The sequence below is a fragment of the Manis pentadactyla genome, chromosome 2 (assembly GCF_030020395.1).
Source record: "Manis pentadactyla isolate mManPen7 chromosome 2, mManPen7.hap1, whole genome shotgun sequence".
NCBI classification, from domain to species: domain Eukaryota; kingdom Metazoa; phylum Chordata; class Mammalia; order Pholidota; family Manidae; genus Manis; species Manis pentadactyla.
Window position 1 is genome coordinate 210,119,838 of NC_080020.1, and position 16,410 is coordinate 210,136,247.

A 16,410-nucleotide genomic window follows, 5' to 3' on the forward strand; every position below is an offset into this window, starting at 1 on the left:
TAAATAATGAGAATTTCTGTAGCTAGTTTCTAAATTAGAAAGTCAGAGACCCTAGAAGAGTGGGGTGCAAACATGAGCACCAGAACACAATAATTAGAATTAGATTATTCCCCCAATTTGCCTTTTAAAAATAAATCATACCATTAAGCACTAAATGCAAGAATTATAATATCACAAACTTCTGGTTAAATCAAAATGTGGTGACAACTTCTGGCACATGACCAAATACTAAAAGAATCTCAGCTGTTTTAGAAATAAAACATGTGCTTCCAACTTGAAGCAAAACATTTTAAGGTCTATGGTTAAACTGATCGGCAAATATAGCTGTAAGTCCGGGGAAAGGAAATCCCGGGGCAAAATACCTCTAAAAACCAAAATCAGTCAAAGGGAGAAATAAAGTTTAAAATCCGTTAATTGCTCACAAACTGCAGTCCCAGGCCGTCTTTCTTCTCTGCTACAGCAGCAACCACACTGGCCCTCCCCCTCACCTCTCAGGTACAGATAAGCCCTCTGTTGCCCAAGTAATTTCCCACTGATATGGAGATGATTTCTCCACCCCTGAGGAAATATGCAAATGAACTAAAGCTATACTTCTCTCCACCTCTGAACGCCTGTTGATATGCAGATGTACCAAAGCCAGGCGAGATATTCTGGAAATACTACAATTTTATCCACAATAGCATAAGAAAAACAGGTAAGAGAAGTATTTTATATGGCAAATGAAACACTAAAATCAACCTTTAAAATTAAGACTTTGAGGGAGGTTTGGTTGTAACTCACAAAAAGCTATGATAAAGTAAATGATTATACATTCATAAATTAAGATACACACTGTGGGTAAAACTGCAATATTTCCAGAATCTCTCACCCAGCCTTAGTGTATCTCTATATCAATAGGCGATTCCAAGGGGTGAAGAGAAGTAGTCCATCTCCATACGAATAGGTAATTCCAAGGGTGAGTGAGGGCATACCTGGGCTGGAAAGGTTTAGTGGGGTCCCTTTTTGCAGCCAGGTTGTGAAAGACGTGGACAGGCAGAAATGGATGACTGCTTATATGCAATAAACAGGTTTCTCCCACTTTATTTCTCCCTTTGACTGATTTTGGCTTCAAAGGTTTTTTTACCCTGGGTTGGGAACACATTCCCCCTGCCCCTCCCACCCCCACAGCATTACACCTGGCGGCAGTCAGCAGTACCTCTGAACCAGAAATCTGTTTTCAAGGGTGCAACGCTTGGGCAGGCTGTCCCTAGAGATGGTGAGGAGATGCCCAGAACCCCTGCTGTGAATGGTGGGAAGGCTCCAGTGGCTCCAGCAGTGGGGGACCACCTGTGGTGTGGCTTCACCTGGGAACCCCCAATCCAGGGGAATTCTACTTGGGTAGCCCCTATTGGGAAACTGGTCTTGGGTAAAGCACCTCCTAGACAGGTGGGCCCTTTCCCAGAACTGCAGAAGGGTGAAGACACTAGAAGCTGTGGAATTAACCCTCCATGAGATAGAAGAGTGCCTAAAGGCCCTGCATGGCTGTGTAGCAGCCAGAATTGTAGGATGTTTGTTTTCTCGAGACAGTGGAAAGGGTTATGAAGGAGAGAGAGACACTTTGGCAGGAGAGACACAAACTTTGGTGTCACCTGGAAGAGTTGGGTGATGATCTATGCGATGTCCTTAAGAAAGAGAGACAGTTATGGAGAAGACAAGCTGAGCTCCTGGAATATACGTTAGCAACGAGGGAGGAGGCAGAAGGAGAATCCATGCTGCAGAAGGCCGTGAGGGAGCGGGAGGAAGGAGTAGTGCCTTCAGCCCTGGAGACAGTAGAGAGGATGCTGGAGGATGAGGGGGTGGAGCCAAGGGCAGAACTGTTGCTGAAGCCACTGCCCAAGGCACCAGCCCATCTCATATTAAAGGCCTGCCCAGTTGTAATTAAGCAAATAAAAACGTAACAACTGTGGGCTCCTCAAGGGGAGGAGTCGCCCCCTTCCCAGGTTGTGTAGCACTCCATGCTCTGCCCCATACCCAGGATGAGTGTTACAGAGTTTGAATGAGAAGCCCCAAAAAGGAGCCTTGAGACCTGTGGACATGCTAGCACACATTGCTGCTTCTCCTATATAACTGTATGTGCAAATCAAACAGGAATTATTGAAGCCAGGATATGGCTAGCAGAACAACATCCTGCTGCCAGCCCCAGATGTGTTAAACTCTGAAGACTCTGTTGAGTGGACGTGGCCCTGGACATTTTGACATATGGACTAGTGATGGCTGGCCCTTCTGGCACCTTGGGGAAAAGGCCAGGAAGCCAGCCTCCTGTGTGTTCCTGGAGTAATAGCAGAATGGCCCCCAAATATCACAGTAGTGTACTCAAAACATCCAGGAATTAACAGCATCTTACAGGGAAGTTTTGTTTTATCTTTATGGCCAGTGCATGTACCTCCCATAGCCCTGTATATTAATTGACCTACCTATAACTCCCACAGGTAGGGGGTAAAGGTTTGGTATACTAGACCAGGAGGAGATACTGCATGCATCCTACCTGATGGACTAGATTTGCCTATGGTAGTGTAATCTTATTGCCCTTAAGGTTATTTTCTTCTACAGTCCCTGTGGCCTGGACCCACCCCCTGGCTTCAGCTGCTGCATGATGATTGCTCTGAACTCCCTACCTGTTCAGCTACTGACTGCCTGTGGAATGGGTGAGCTATGGTCCGACTTAATCTGCATAGGACTTTGAACCTAGCTGAATCCTCTGGATTGAGGATTATCATGATTTTATTGCTATTGTTATTGTATGTTATTAGTCTGGTTAGAGTGCTCTGGTTTTGTGCCACAGGGGCCATTGCGGAAGATGGGGAGTGAGTAGATTGTGAGGCAAGATTTTTGGAGGGGTGAACTGTGGGCAAAATTGCAATATTTCCAGAATCTCTTACCTGGCCTTAATCCATCTCCATATCAATAGGTGATTCCAATGGGTGGAGAGAAGTAGTCCATCTTGATATCTACACATGATTGCAAGGGGCAGCAAGGGCATATCTGGACCAGAGAGGTTGGTGGGGTCCCTTTTTGCAGGCAGGTCACGAGAGACACAGATAAGCAGAAATGGATGATCGCTTGTAAGCAATGAACAGGTTTCTCCCAGTTTATTTCCCCCTTTGACTGATCTCGGCTTTAAAGGTTATTTGCCCTGGGCTGGGAACATATTTTCCCCACGGAGTTACAAACACATTTTCTAGAGTAATTAGAAACATGGAAATTTATCATTATTATAAGATAATTCTTATAAGCTTATGTGTATTAAAAAAATAATAATAATACCACAACTATTTTATAGGACATAATCAAATCTATTCTCTGAAGGGAATGGATTCATTATATTTTTTTTCTGCAATCAGATAGTTTCTACTTTCCATATTTTCTAAAGATAATTAAATTTACTATTTCAAAACATGCTTTGAGTGTTTGTGATTTACCAGTTATTTCAAAAGTTACTATTTCAAAAACTGTGATAATTCTATACAGTTATTATTTATTTACTGACCAACATAAAAGACCTTCACTCTCTTTGTCCTACTTCAGACCAGCAGGGAGGGGCTACTAAGATCTCTGATTTGGGCTTGTAAGTTCCTTTCGCCTGGGTGACCCGGACAGGACTGCAGCTGTTAAGACCATGCTTTTTAGTTGCCTGCCCGAAGATCTCCTTTCTTTGCTTTGGTAAATTCTCAAAAATAATTTCACTCCAGCAAGCTCTGCCACTCCCCCAATCCTGAGATAGTAGGGACTTATTTCCCACACTATGCAGATTCTAGCAGACACCTGATGCCAGGTGACACTGGTTTCAGGAATTGGCAAGGGATCTGCTCTATGCTGAGCAGGAGTTCAGTGAACTTTCCTTTCTTCCATCTGCTCTTTCTTGCTCTCTACTGCCTGCATAGCTGCTGCCATGAACTACTACTCTTGCTTTAATGAATTCCTTCCTTACCTACACTCCTCCAGCCTGCTCATGAATTCTTTCTTGATCAGAGTCAAGAATCCTCCCCCATCCGGGTTGAGCTTTCACCTAATGCGCAGGGAGAGACCTCCCCAGACACAGCTGCATGGCAACAAAACTGTAATGAAATCTTTCTGAAGATATTTTAAATGGCAATTAAATATAACATACGTAGCACTGAAACTGTACACATAACTCAATTGAAATGATAACACTAAATACAGCTATGACTAAGCTTGTATAAGCAAAGGCAATGACAACCTTGCCAGATTGCCATCTGACTGACAGCAAATGGAAGATGCCATAAAGTGTTAGATAAATTCAAAATTCAGAAAGGAAAGGTCAAAAAAAGTAAATAAATGAAGTCCTAGAATTACAGCAGTGATAGTGGCCAACAAGCACATAGCACTAGGAGGAAAGTACCATCCTATGTACTTTACATATATTATGTCACAAAAACCTGTAAGGGAGGTAGACTGTGTGGCTCCAGATGAGGACACTGGGTGAAGGTCACGAGTAACCTGCCCAGCCTCACAAAGCCTACACATGGCAGAGCTTGCACTGGGATCCAGGCAGCCTGGGCCTAGAGGCTGTACTTTTAGCCATTATGCCACGTGGCCTCTCAAGCTAACAATCAGTGACTGGCTTTGTGACCTAAGGCAAATTATTAGAGATTCCTTTCCTTACTTGGAAAAGGAGGGAACTGGAATGGATGATTAGGGAGTTCTTTCCCAGGATGGAGGTATTAAAATTCTGTAATCTTCTGCAGCAAAGGCTGGTTTCTCCTTAAGTCAATACAACTCAAACCTTCACTACCATTAATGACCAGTGAGAGGAATGTAACTTTTTCTACTAGTCTAAAACAGACATATTTAGGAAGGCATTTAAAAAACACACTTACACTTGAAGCCCTATTTCTTTCTAAGGTGATGGTAAAAGATTGACCATAGATATAAATGATCCAATTTGTAGGTTTTAACTCTGCTTGTGTATTATATTTATTATGATAGAAATTTAGTCATATAAAATCTTAACCAAATTAACATATGATTCCAATATGTCAGTTTTAACAAATACAATGCAGAGGCCCTCGTTTTAAAATTCTGTTCATTTATGAGGAGCAAAAACAATAGATTAATAACAGATACAAACACTGCAACATTATTCCTGATGACCCAATTTAAGGGTGGAATTAACTGTGTACTACACACCTGACAACTCTTCTGCCCCAAGTGGGGGCTTTCCATACCCTTGGCATTTTCTTCTACAGACCAAGCCAGCTGCTCTCCCTCTTTGGAAACCTCCCTTCATGCCCACAGCCTCTGATCATCAGGCAATCCACTGTTGCTTAAAAAAATTCCTAATGTCTCACTTTGAAGTTGTCCCTCAGGAGGTGAGTTAGTAAAAGGAAGAGATCAAAATTCAGTCTTTAAAGCTTCAACTATGCAGTCTTAAATATCCTATCAATTTTATCCTGCTATTCTCTTTTATATATACATACACATGCATATGCATAAAATAACCTACCCAAACAGGAATCAGAGAAATCATTAAAAAGATGTATGGGGGAAAAACTGCAAAAGGAATTTAAGTGAACTACTGGCAAAAGTGGGTTTAGAAAAACAAAAAGCAAGTCAGAAGATGCTCAAAGATAGAAGGTTCACACTAGTGTGCAGAATTTTACAATCACATCACCTACCTTCCCATGCTGCCCAGCTCTTTCATAACAAATGACAACATCTTCCCACATTTCTAGCTTCTCAAATATCTGAAGGGCTGAACCGGTACATCCCAACTCAAAGAGAAAACTTCCAAGTTGGTGCTAAAAAAAAATCAAGTGCAAATAATGAACATTCCTGTTTCTGTGCAGCTATGACCAATCTGTCACTTCAAGGCAGATTACTCTGCGTTATTTCGCAGAAATGTTCTGCTTATTATAACAAATGTATACTTTCTATAATTCAACTTCTACTAAGAAATTTGCAATGATTCAATACTTACCTTTATTTTAGCAAGCTTCTTTATAGGGGTAAGCAATTAAAAGATTATATAGAAGCTATTCCAAATACTCAACAAACGGATCAAATTTTTTTTCCAAAACTCAGATGAAAACAAAATGCAAAGTCAGTATTTCTTTCTTACCTAGAGATTATATATAAAACAATCTCCGATTTGTACAGCTGACACCCAATAAATCAGCTTTAAAAACTCTAGGTATGTTGGAGCCAACATGGCGGCGTGAGTAGGACAATGGGAATCTCCTCCCAAAAACATATATATTTTTGAAAATACAACAAATACAACTAATCCTAAAAGAGAGACCAGAAGACACAGGCCAACAGCCAGACTACATCCACACGTGTGAGAGCCCAGTGCCTGGTGAAAGGGGTAAGATACAAGCCCTGGCCCGGCGGGACCTGAGCACACCTCCCCCCAGCTCCCGGCGGGAGGGAGAGGGAGCCCAGGCCTGCTAAACACCCAGCCCCAGCCACCCGCACCAGAGCGCAGACACACTGCATGCGTGGAGGGCTGGAAACTAGGGAAATAGGGCAGCAAGACCTCTGAGCGGGTTCCGAAGCTGATGCCCCTGTGACAATGAAAACCAAGTGCTTTTTGAAAGTCTTAAAGGGACAGGGACTTAAAAGCTAGACAGAAACAAGACAGGTCATGGCCCAGTGGCTGGAAATTAAAGGGAAAATCGGGCACACTAACCCCCTGGGCAACAGCTGTGAGACCCCTCACAGAGGTAAATGGCCAAACAGCGCCCCCCCGACCCCCTGTCCATTACCCCTCCAGGCGCTGTGAAAGCAGAGAAACAGCCTAAGGCAAACCACGCCCAAAGAAAGGGAGATTCCCTCCATATCGCTGGGCAAGACAAAAAGACCCAGCCTACACGCAATTACCCAACACAAGCCACTAGGGGTCGCAGTTGTCCCAGTAAAGAAAGGCCAGTAGCAAGTGAAAAGTTTGGCCCTCCCAGCTGACAGTCAATAGCACCTGTCATAATGAAAAGGCAAAAAAATATGATCCAGACAAGACTAACCAAGACAGCTTCGGCATCTGCTACATCTTCCCCTGAGAAGGAACCTGGGGAGATAGATTTAACTGGTCTTCCTGAAAAAGAATTCAAAACAAAAGTCATAACCATACTGATGGACTTGCAGAGAAATATGCAAGAACTAAGGAACGAGAATACAGAAATACAACAAGCTCTGGAAGGACTTCAAAACAGAATGGACGAGATGTAAGAGACCATTAATGGACTAGAAAACAGAACACGACCACAGAGAAGCTGATGCAGAGAGAGATAAAAGGATCTCCAGGAATGAAAGAATTTTAAGAGAGCTGAGGGACCAATCGAAATGGAACAATATCCACATTATAGGGGAACCAGAAGAAGAAGAGAGAGAAAAAGGGATAGAAAGTGTCTTAGAAGAAATAATTGCCGAAAACTTCCCCAAACTAGGGGAAGAAATGGCCTCTCAGACCACAGAGGTACACAGAACTCCCATGACAAGGGATCCAAGGAGGGCAACACCAATACACATAATAATTAAAATGGCAAAGATCAAAGACAAGGACAAAGTATTAAAGGCAGCCAGAGAGAAAAAAAAAGGTTACCTACAAAGGAAAACCCATCAGGCTATCATCAGACTTCTCAACAGAAATGCTACAGGCCAGAAGAGAATGGCATGATATACTTAATGCATGAAACAGAAGGGCCTCGAACCAAGACTACTGTATCCAGCACGAATATCATTTAAATATGAAGGAGGGATTAAACAATTCCCAGACAAGCAAAAGTTGAGGGAATTTGCGTCCCACAAACCACCTATTCAGGGCATCCTACAGGGACTGCTGTAGATGGGAGTACTCCTAAAAAGAGCACAGAACAAAACACCCAACATATGAAGAAGGGAGAAGGAGGAATAAGAAGGGAGAGAAATAAAGAATCATCAGACCGCGTTTATAATAGCACAACAAGCCAGTTTAGACAGTAAGATAGTAAAGAAGCTAACCCAGAACCTTTGGTAAACACAAACTCAAGCCTGCAATGGCAATCAGTTCATACCTTTCAATAATCACCTTAAATGTAAAAGGACTGAATGCACCAATCAAAAGACACAGAGTAATAGAATGGATAAAAAAGCAAGATCCATCCATATGCTGCTTACAAGAGACTCGCCTCAAACCCAAAAACATGCACAGACTTAAAGTCAAGGGATGGAAAAAGATATTTCATACAAACAACAGAGAGAAGAAAGCAGGTGTTGCAATTCTGGTATCAGACAAAACAGACTTCAAAATAAAGAAAGTAACAAAAGACAAAGAAGGACATTACATAATGATAAAGGGCTCAGTCCAACAAGAGGATATAACCACTATAAATATATATGCACCCAATACAGGAGCACCAACATACCTGAAACAAATACTAACAGAACTAAAGGAGGAAATACAATGCAATGCATTCATTCTAGGAGACTTCAACACACCACTCACTCCAAAGGACAGATCCACCAGACAGAAAATAAGTAAGGACACAGAGGCACTGAACAACACACTAGAACAGATGGACCTAATAGACATCTATAGAACTCTACATCCAAAAGCAACAGGATACACATTCTTCTCAAGTGCACATGAAACATTCTCCAGAATAGACCACACACTAGGCCACAAAAAGAGCCTCAGAAAATTGCAAAAGATTGAAATCCTACCAACCAACTTTTCAGACCACAAAGGCATAAAACTAGAAATAAACTGTACAAAGAAAGCAAAACGGCTCACAAACACATGGAGGCTTAACAACACGCTCCTAAATAATCAATGTATCAATGACCAAATAAAAATGGAGATCCAGCAATATATGGAAACAAACGACAACAACAACAACAAAGCCCCAACGTTTGTGGGACACAGCAAAACCAGTCTTAAGAGGAAAGTATATAGCAATCCAGGCATATTTAAAGAAGGAAGAACAAACTGAAATGAACAGTCTAACATCACAATTATCAAAATTGGAAAAAGAAAAACAGATGAGGCCTAAGGTCAGCAGAAGGAGGGAAATAATAAAGATCAGAGAAGAAATAAATAAAATTGTAAAGAATAAAACAATAGAAAAAAAAGTGAAACCAAGAGCTGGTTCTTCGAGAAAATAAACAAAATAGATAAGCCTCTAGCCAGAGTTATTAAGAGGAAAAGAGAGTCAACACAAATCAACAGTATCAGAAATGAGAAAGGAAAAATCACGACGGACCCCACAGAAATGCAGAGAATTATTAGAGAATACTATGAAAACCTATATGCTAACAAGCTGGGAAACCTAGGAGAAATGGACAACTTCCTAGAAAAATACAACCTTCCAAGACTGACCCAGAAAGAAACAGAAAATCTAAACAGACCAATTACCAGCAAATAAATTAAAGCGGTAATCAAAAAACAACCAAAGAACAAAACCCCGAGCCAGATGGATTTACCTCGGAATTTTATAAGACATACAGGGAAGACATAATACCCATTCTCCTTAAAGTTTTCCAAAAAATAGAAGAGGAGGGGATACTCCCAAACTCATTCTATGAAGCTAACATCACCCTAATACCAAAACCAGGCAAAGACCCCACCAAAAAAGAAAACTACAGACCACTATCCCTGATGAACGTAGATGCAAAAATACTCAACAAAATATTAGCAAACCGAATTCAAAAATACATCAAAAGGATCATACACCATGACCAAGTGGGATTCATCCCAGGGATGCAAGGATGGTACAACATTCGAAAGTCCATCAACATCATCCACCACATCAACAAAAAGAAAGACAAAAACCACATGATCATCTCCATAGATGCTAAAAAAGCATTTGACAAAGTTCAACATCCATTCATGATAAAAACCCTCAGCAAAATGGGAATAGAGGGCAAATACCTCAACATAATAAAGGCCATCTATGATAAACCCACAGCCAACATTATATTGAACAGCGAGAAGCTGAAAGCTTTTCCTCTGAGATCGGGAACTAGACAGGGATGCCCACTCTCTCTACTGTTATTTAACATAGTACTGGAGGTCCTAGCCACGGCAATCAGACAAAACAAAAAAATACAAGGAATCCAGATTGGTAAAGAAGAAGTTAAACTGTCACTATTTGCAGATGACATGATACTGTACATGAAAAACCCTAAAGACTCCACCCCAAAACTACTAGAACTGATATCGGAATACAGCAAAGTTGCAGGATACAAAATCAACACACAGAAATCTGTGGCTTTCCTATACACTAACAATGAACCAATGGAAAGAGAAATCAGGAAAACAACTCCATTCACAATTGCATCAAAAAAAATAAAATACCTAGGAATAAACCTAACCAAAGAAGTGAAAGACTTATACTCTGAAAACTACAAGTCACTCTTAAGAGAAATTAAAGGGGACACTAACAGATGGAAACTCATCCCATGCTCGTGGCTAGGAAGAATTAATATCGTCAAAATGGCCATCCTGCCCAAAGCAATATACAGATTTGATGCAATCCCTATCAAACTACCAGCAACATTCTTCAATGAACTGGAACAAATAATGCAAAAATTCATATGGAAGCACCAAAGACCCCAAATAGCCAAAGCAATCCTGAGAAAGAAGAATAAAGTAGGGGGGATCTCACTCCTCAACTTCAAGCTCTACTATAAAGCCATAGTAATCAAGACAATTTGGTACTGGCAGAAGAACAGAGCCACAGACCAATGGAACAGACTAGAGAATCCAGACATTAACCCAGACATATATGGTCAATTAATATTTGATAAAGGAGCCATGGACATACAATGGCGAAATGACAGTCTCTTCAACAGATGGTGCTGGCAAGACTGGACAGCTACATGTAGGAGAATGAAACTGGACCATTGTCTAACCCCATATACAAAAGTAAACTCTAAGTGGATCAAAGACCTGAATGTAAGTCATGAAACCATTAAACTCTTGGTAGAAAATATAGGCAAAAACCTCCTAGACATAAACATGAGTGACCTCTTCTTGAACATATCTCCCTGGGCAAGGAAAACAAAAGCAAAAATGAACAAGTGGGGCTATATTAAGCTGAAAAGCTTCTGTACAGCAAAAAAACACCATCAATAGAACAAAAAGGAACCCTACAGTATGGGGGAATATATTTGAAAATGACAGATCCAATAAAGGCTTGACGTCCAGAATATATAAAGAGCTCACACGCCTCAACAAACAAAAAACAAATAACCCAATTAAAAAATGGGCAGAGGAGCTGAACAGACAGTTCTCCAAAAAAAGAAATACAGATGGCCAACAGACACATGAAAAGATGCTCCACATCGCTAATTATCAGAGAAATGCAAATTAAAACTACAATGAGGTTATCACCTCACACCAGTAAGGATGGCTGCCATCCAAAAGACAAACAACAACAAATGTTGGCGAGGCTGTGGAGAAAGGGGAACCCTCCTACACTGCTGGTGGGAATGTAAATTAGTTCAACCACTGTGGAAAGCAGTATGGAGGTACATCAAAATGATCAAAACAGACTTACCATTTGACCCAGGAATTGCACTGCTAGGAATTTACCCTAAGAATGCAGCAATCAAGTTTGAGAAAGACCAATGCACCCCTATGTTTATCACAGCACTATTTACAATAGCCAAGAATTGGAAGCAACCTAAATGTCCATCGATAGATGAATGGATAAAGAAGATGTGGTACATATACACAATGGAATACTACTCAGCCATAAGAAGAGGGCAAATCCTACCATTTGCAGCAACATGGATGGAGCTGGAAGGTATTACGCTCAGTGAAACAAGCCAAGCAGAGAAAGAGAAATACCAAATGATTTCACTCATCTGTGGAATACAAGAACAGGAAAAACTGAAGGAACAAAACAGCAGGAGAATCACAGAACTCAAGAATGGACTAACAGGTACCAAAGGGAAAGGGACTGGGGAGGATGGGTGGGTAGGGAAGGATAAGGGGGGGAAGAAGAAGGGGGGTATTAAGATTAGCATGCATGGGGGGGTGGGAGAAAGGGGAGGGCTGTACAACAGAGAGAAGGCAAGTAGTGATTCTGCAACATTTTGCTATGCTGATGGACAGTGACTGTAAAGGGGTTTATAGGGGGGACCTGGTATAGGGGAGAGCCTAGTAAACATAATATTCGTCATGTAAGTGTAGATTAATGATACCAAAAAAAAAAAAGACAGTTCCTGTGTGGTGACCTCCAATGAGTTCTACACAACGGTATAAAGGGCATATAAAAGTGTAGGCAAAGGGTCTGTTTGTGTTTATACAGAGGATCAAAGCCTAATTTGGCTACCCCGAAAATGAACTAAGATACGATATGAAAAAGAACTTCCAACATCAGCACTCTCTGGAAGACTCATGCCAGAAGATGATCATCAAAAAACCCCAACAAAGATCCACGCACTGCTACAGGTGTAGATGCACTCATCCCACTAGTTCCTGGACTTGCCATGGGAATGAGGAAGGAGATATCTAAGCTGGCCTGTGCATACAGTAAAACAACAAATTTGACTGGATCTATACTGTTGGAATTCAACCAAGAATTAGGAGGAGTGCAAATTGTAGCGCTCCAAAATCTTACAACTACAGACTATTTACTGTTAAAAGAACATATGGGATGTGAACAGTCCCCAGGAATGGGTTGTTTCAATTTGTCTGATTTCTCTCAGACTGTTCAAGTTCAGTTGGACAATATCCACCATATCATAGATAAGTTTTCACAAATGCCTAAGGTGCCTAACTGGTTTTCCTGGTTTCACTGGAGATGGCTGGTAATTAAAGGTCTGCTTTGGTTATGTAACTGTACTCCTATTATGTTAATGTGAGTGCGCAATTTAATTAGTAGGTTAAAACCTATACATGCTGAAGTTACTCTACAAGAAGATATGTCAAAGAAATAATCAATCTTCCCAAGTTTTCTTCCGCCTGCTACTTCTATAGCTTTTCTTCTTCCTTCCTAATTACAACCCTTAAATAGAATTTGTGCCTCATATCAAATTTACCGAGTATCGTAATTCTTCCAAGTGGTAAAGATACCTCAAGACAAATGCTGGGCATAGAAGCCACAGGGCATAAATATGCAAAGAAGTAAAAAGCTAACCTTTTCAAACAATAAGGCTTCTCTCTCACTTACCAACTCTACATTTCCCTGTATGGCCCCGGAAGATGACTGGTTAGCCAGAGACGGGTAAGATTCCTCAAGGGAGGAACAGCCTAAGACAGGCACAGTCGCAGGGGGGCCATCAGGTGAGAAATTGGGGATCAACAGAGGTGAGGCTCAGAACCTCACCCCCCCCATTCTGAGAGAAATCTTCTGCATACGTGGATGTTTTATTGCCCTTGTCTAGCTTGGATTAACACATAGTCTACAGGCACACACCTGATCATCTACATTTGCTCTCTTACAACACTAAACTATGTTTTATACCTTTATCTTGTATCTACCTACCACTTCAGCATTTTATTAAAAATAATAATAATAAAGAGAGAAATGTGGTATCCACATATAAATCAAGTATAAAAATCAAATGAGTATTCATATTTGAACTGACTGTTTATAGTTCATAATGCATGAGCAAAACCGAAAGTTTCTGTGATGACTGCCCTTGTACTGTTCACCATCTAACTTATTCACTATGTAAGAATTTGTTCTCCATGTAAGAACTTGTTCGTTATGCTTCAGAAGATTGGAGACTGACGAGAATTACGCTTGGGGTGGATTAATGATTGTGCATTGAGCATTGACTCCCCTATACAGAATTTTATTGTTTTTAACAACCACATGATCAATAAATATGAGAGATGCCCTCACACACACAAAAAAAACTCTAGGTAAAATGCCTATTACCAAAAAGATAAGAGATTAAGTGTTGATGAGGATATGGAGAAAAAAGAACCCTTGTGCACTGTTGGTGGGAATAGAGATTAGTACAGCCACTATGGAAAACAGTAAGGAAGGTTCCCAAAAAATTAAAAATAGAACTATCATATGATTCAGCAATCCCACCCCTGGTATATAGCCAAAGAAAACAAAATTACTATCTCAGAGAGATATCCGCACCCCTGTGTTCACTGCAGCCTTATATATAATAGCCAAGATATGAAACAACCTAACCATTCATTGATGGATGAATGGATACAGAAAATGTGAAGTGTACATATACTGTGGAATATATTATTACAGGAGTAAAAAAGGAAATCCAGCCATTTGTGACAACACAGATAGACCTTGAAGGTATCAATGCTAATTGAAATAAGACAGACAAAGACAAATATTGTATGATCTCACATATGAGGAATCTAAAAATATCAAATTCATAGAAACAGAAAACAGACGAGTGGTTGTAAGAGGTGGGAGAAAGTGGTGGGGGTATGGAAACGGCTGTAAGTGGTCAAAATTCTATTTGCAAGATAAGTAAGTTTTTGGATGTAATAAGCAGCATGGTGACTACAGTTAACAGTTAACAATACTGTATTGTACATTGGAAAGTTACTAAGAGAGTAGATCTTAAAATTTCTCATCATAAGAAAAAACATTTGTAACTATGAGATGATGGATATTAACTATACTTATTGGGGTAATCATTTCACAATATATAGATACATCAAATTGTGCTGCATACCTAAAACTAACACACTGTCATATGTCAATTGTATCTCAAAACAGCAGAAAAAAGGAAATTGAACTCAGATAAATAAATAATAAAAATTCTAAACAGTCTACATAAGTGACATAAAATCTATGCATTAGTCCTCATGTACTTTATTCAGGAGGATATCTCTGGCTCTTTGTCAGGTCTACTTAGATTTATTTTTAGCACATTCTAAAAAACTCAGCTATCTAATTTTCCAGTCCTCGGCAGATTAAAAGGGGCAAGTTGTGAGATGGTCAGTGAAGGTTAAACATATTCAAAAACAAACATATTGTGGTTTGTAAGTGGTCCACCCTGAAGGAATGGAAAAAAATGTTAGAAACGTTTAAAAAGTAGGTGAGGTTCTTGAATAAGGTATGGTTTCATATTAGTGAGAAGTATGTTGTTTTCTCTTAATTATACTTTTACTACTTTTTCAAAATTCAATACGTAATAAATAATTGAGAAGCTAATGGATATGGAAAATTTGGGATTGACAAAATTAAAAAATAAAATGAAATATACCTAAACATTATAAGCTAATATATTATCATAATAAATAAAGGTGATGATCTTGATCTAATTCTTCTGTATCCCATGAAGCATAGAAGAATTTGCTATTTTAGGGTATCTGACTGAATATTTTTAAAAATGAACATAGCTTGTGGGAGCTGGAATAAATCTCAGTGCTCATGCAGTAAGTAGTCTAATGTTTTCATTTAGTAGATGAAGAAAGTTAGGGCATCTAAGCTGGTACAGCTACCTAGTAGCAAAGTAGACTAATTCTCTTTTTATAATAAACTATGTGTTTTTTAACCTTTAAAAATCATACAGAAAGATATGGATACTCCCTATCATAAAGAAAAAAATTATTTAATTTCATAATGAAAGGGAATGTTTACCTAACTGCCTAAATATTCCAAAATCGACTGCTTCCTAAACAGACAAAATAAACATTTAGCCTAAATTCTGTTTGAACTGTATTTAATTTCCAAATGCTTCGGTTCAGAAACAGATTAAAAGCTACACCATCAACACATGTTTTGTCAGAGTAAAAGCTCAGCGTCTAAGATGTTTATCCACAAATCAGGTAGGATAAAGCATTTAACAAATTTTACAAATCAGGGCCAAAAACACACTAAGAAGTTTCAGTTGTTAACACCTTCCTGATGAAGAAACTACTCCTTTTGAAATGATATAACCAAGCCTTTTATTTTCCTGTTTTATTGAAACTCTTTCAATAGATAAGTGAATTCCATGTGTAATAACCCTGGTTTACCTGGTACTTAAGAATATGCTCTACTCTAAGAAATCTTACAATGGGGATTCTGAGTCATGAAAGATGGGTTGGCATTTATAACTCTAAATCTGTACCTATGTGCATAATCCACAAGAGAGAGAGGATAGGAAGCTGGTTAAAAAGGCAGTAATTACTAAATCACATAGAAATTTCTTGCTGGCACCATATGACTCCATTTAATTTCTCTGTGCCATAGATGCCTCATGTGTAAAATGCAGGTATTTCACACAATTGTTGCAACAAAAGAAGATAATGTATATGAAATGCAGAACAAAGTGCATGCCTCATCCTAAGTACGGAGCAAAAGTTTGATATTATTAGCTGGTATAATTACAACCCAATGAAGAGATAAGAAAAGAAGTTAAACTAGACCAAAAGTTCTGAAAATAGAGATCTAGATTATGAACAACTGTGTGACCTACACTGGAAAAGTGTAGTTAATTACACTGGGCCTCAAT

General features: G+C 39.7%; 1 protein-coding gene across 4 annotated transcripts in view; it reads right to left on the reverse strand.

Annotated features, from left to right (window-relative positions):
- The window catches only part of TTC27 (tetratricopeptide repeat domain 27), a 181,059-nt gene that overhangs the window by 85,761 nt on the left and 78,888 nt on the right, over positions 1-16,410 (reverse strand). For all 4 annotated transcript variants that reach the window (XM_057497287.1, XM_036931612.2, XM_036931611.2 and 1 more), the window contains exon 12: positions 5,676-5,798. In XM_057497287.1, the coding sequence (XP_057353270.1) occupies positions 5,676-5,798 (123 nt within the window). The remainder of the gene's footprint in view (positions 1-5,675; positions 5,799-16,410) is intronic.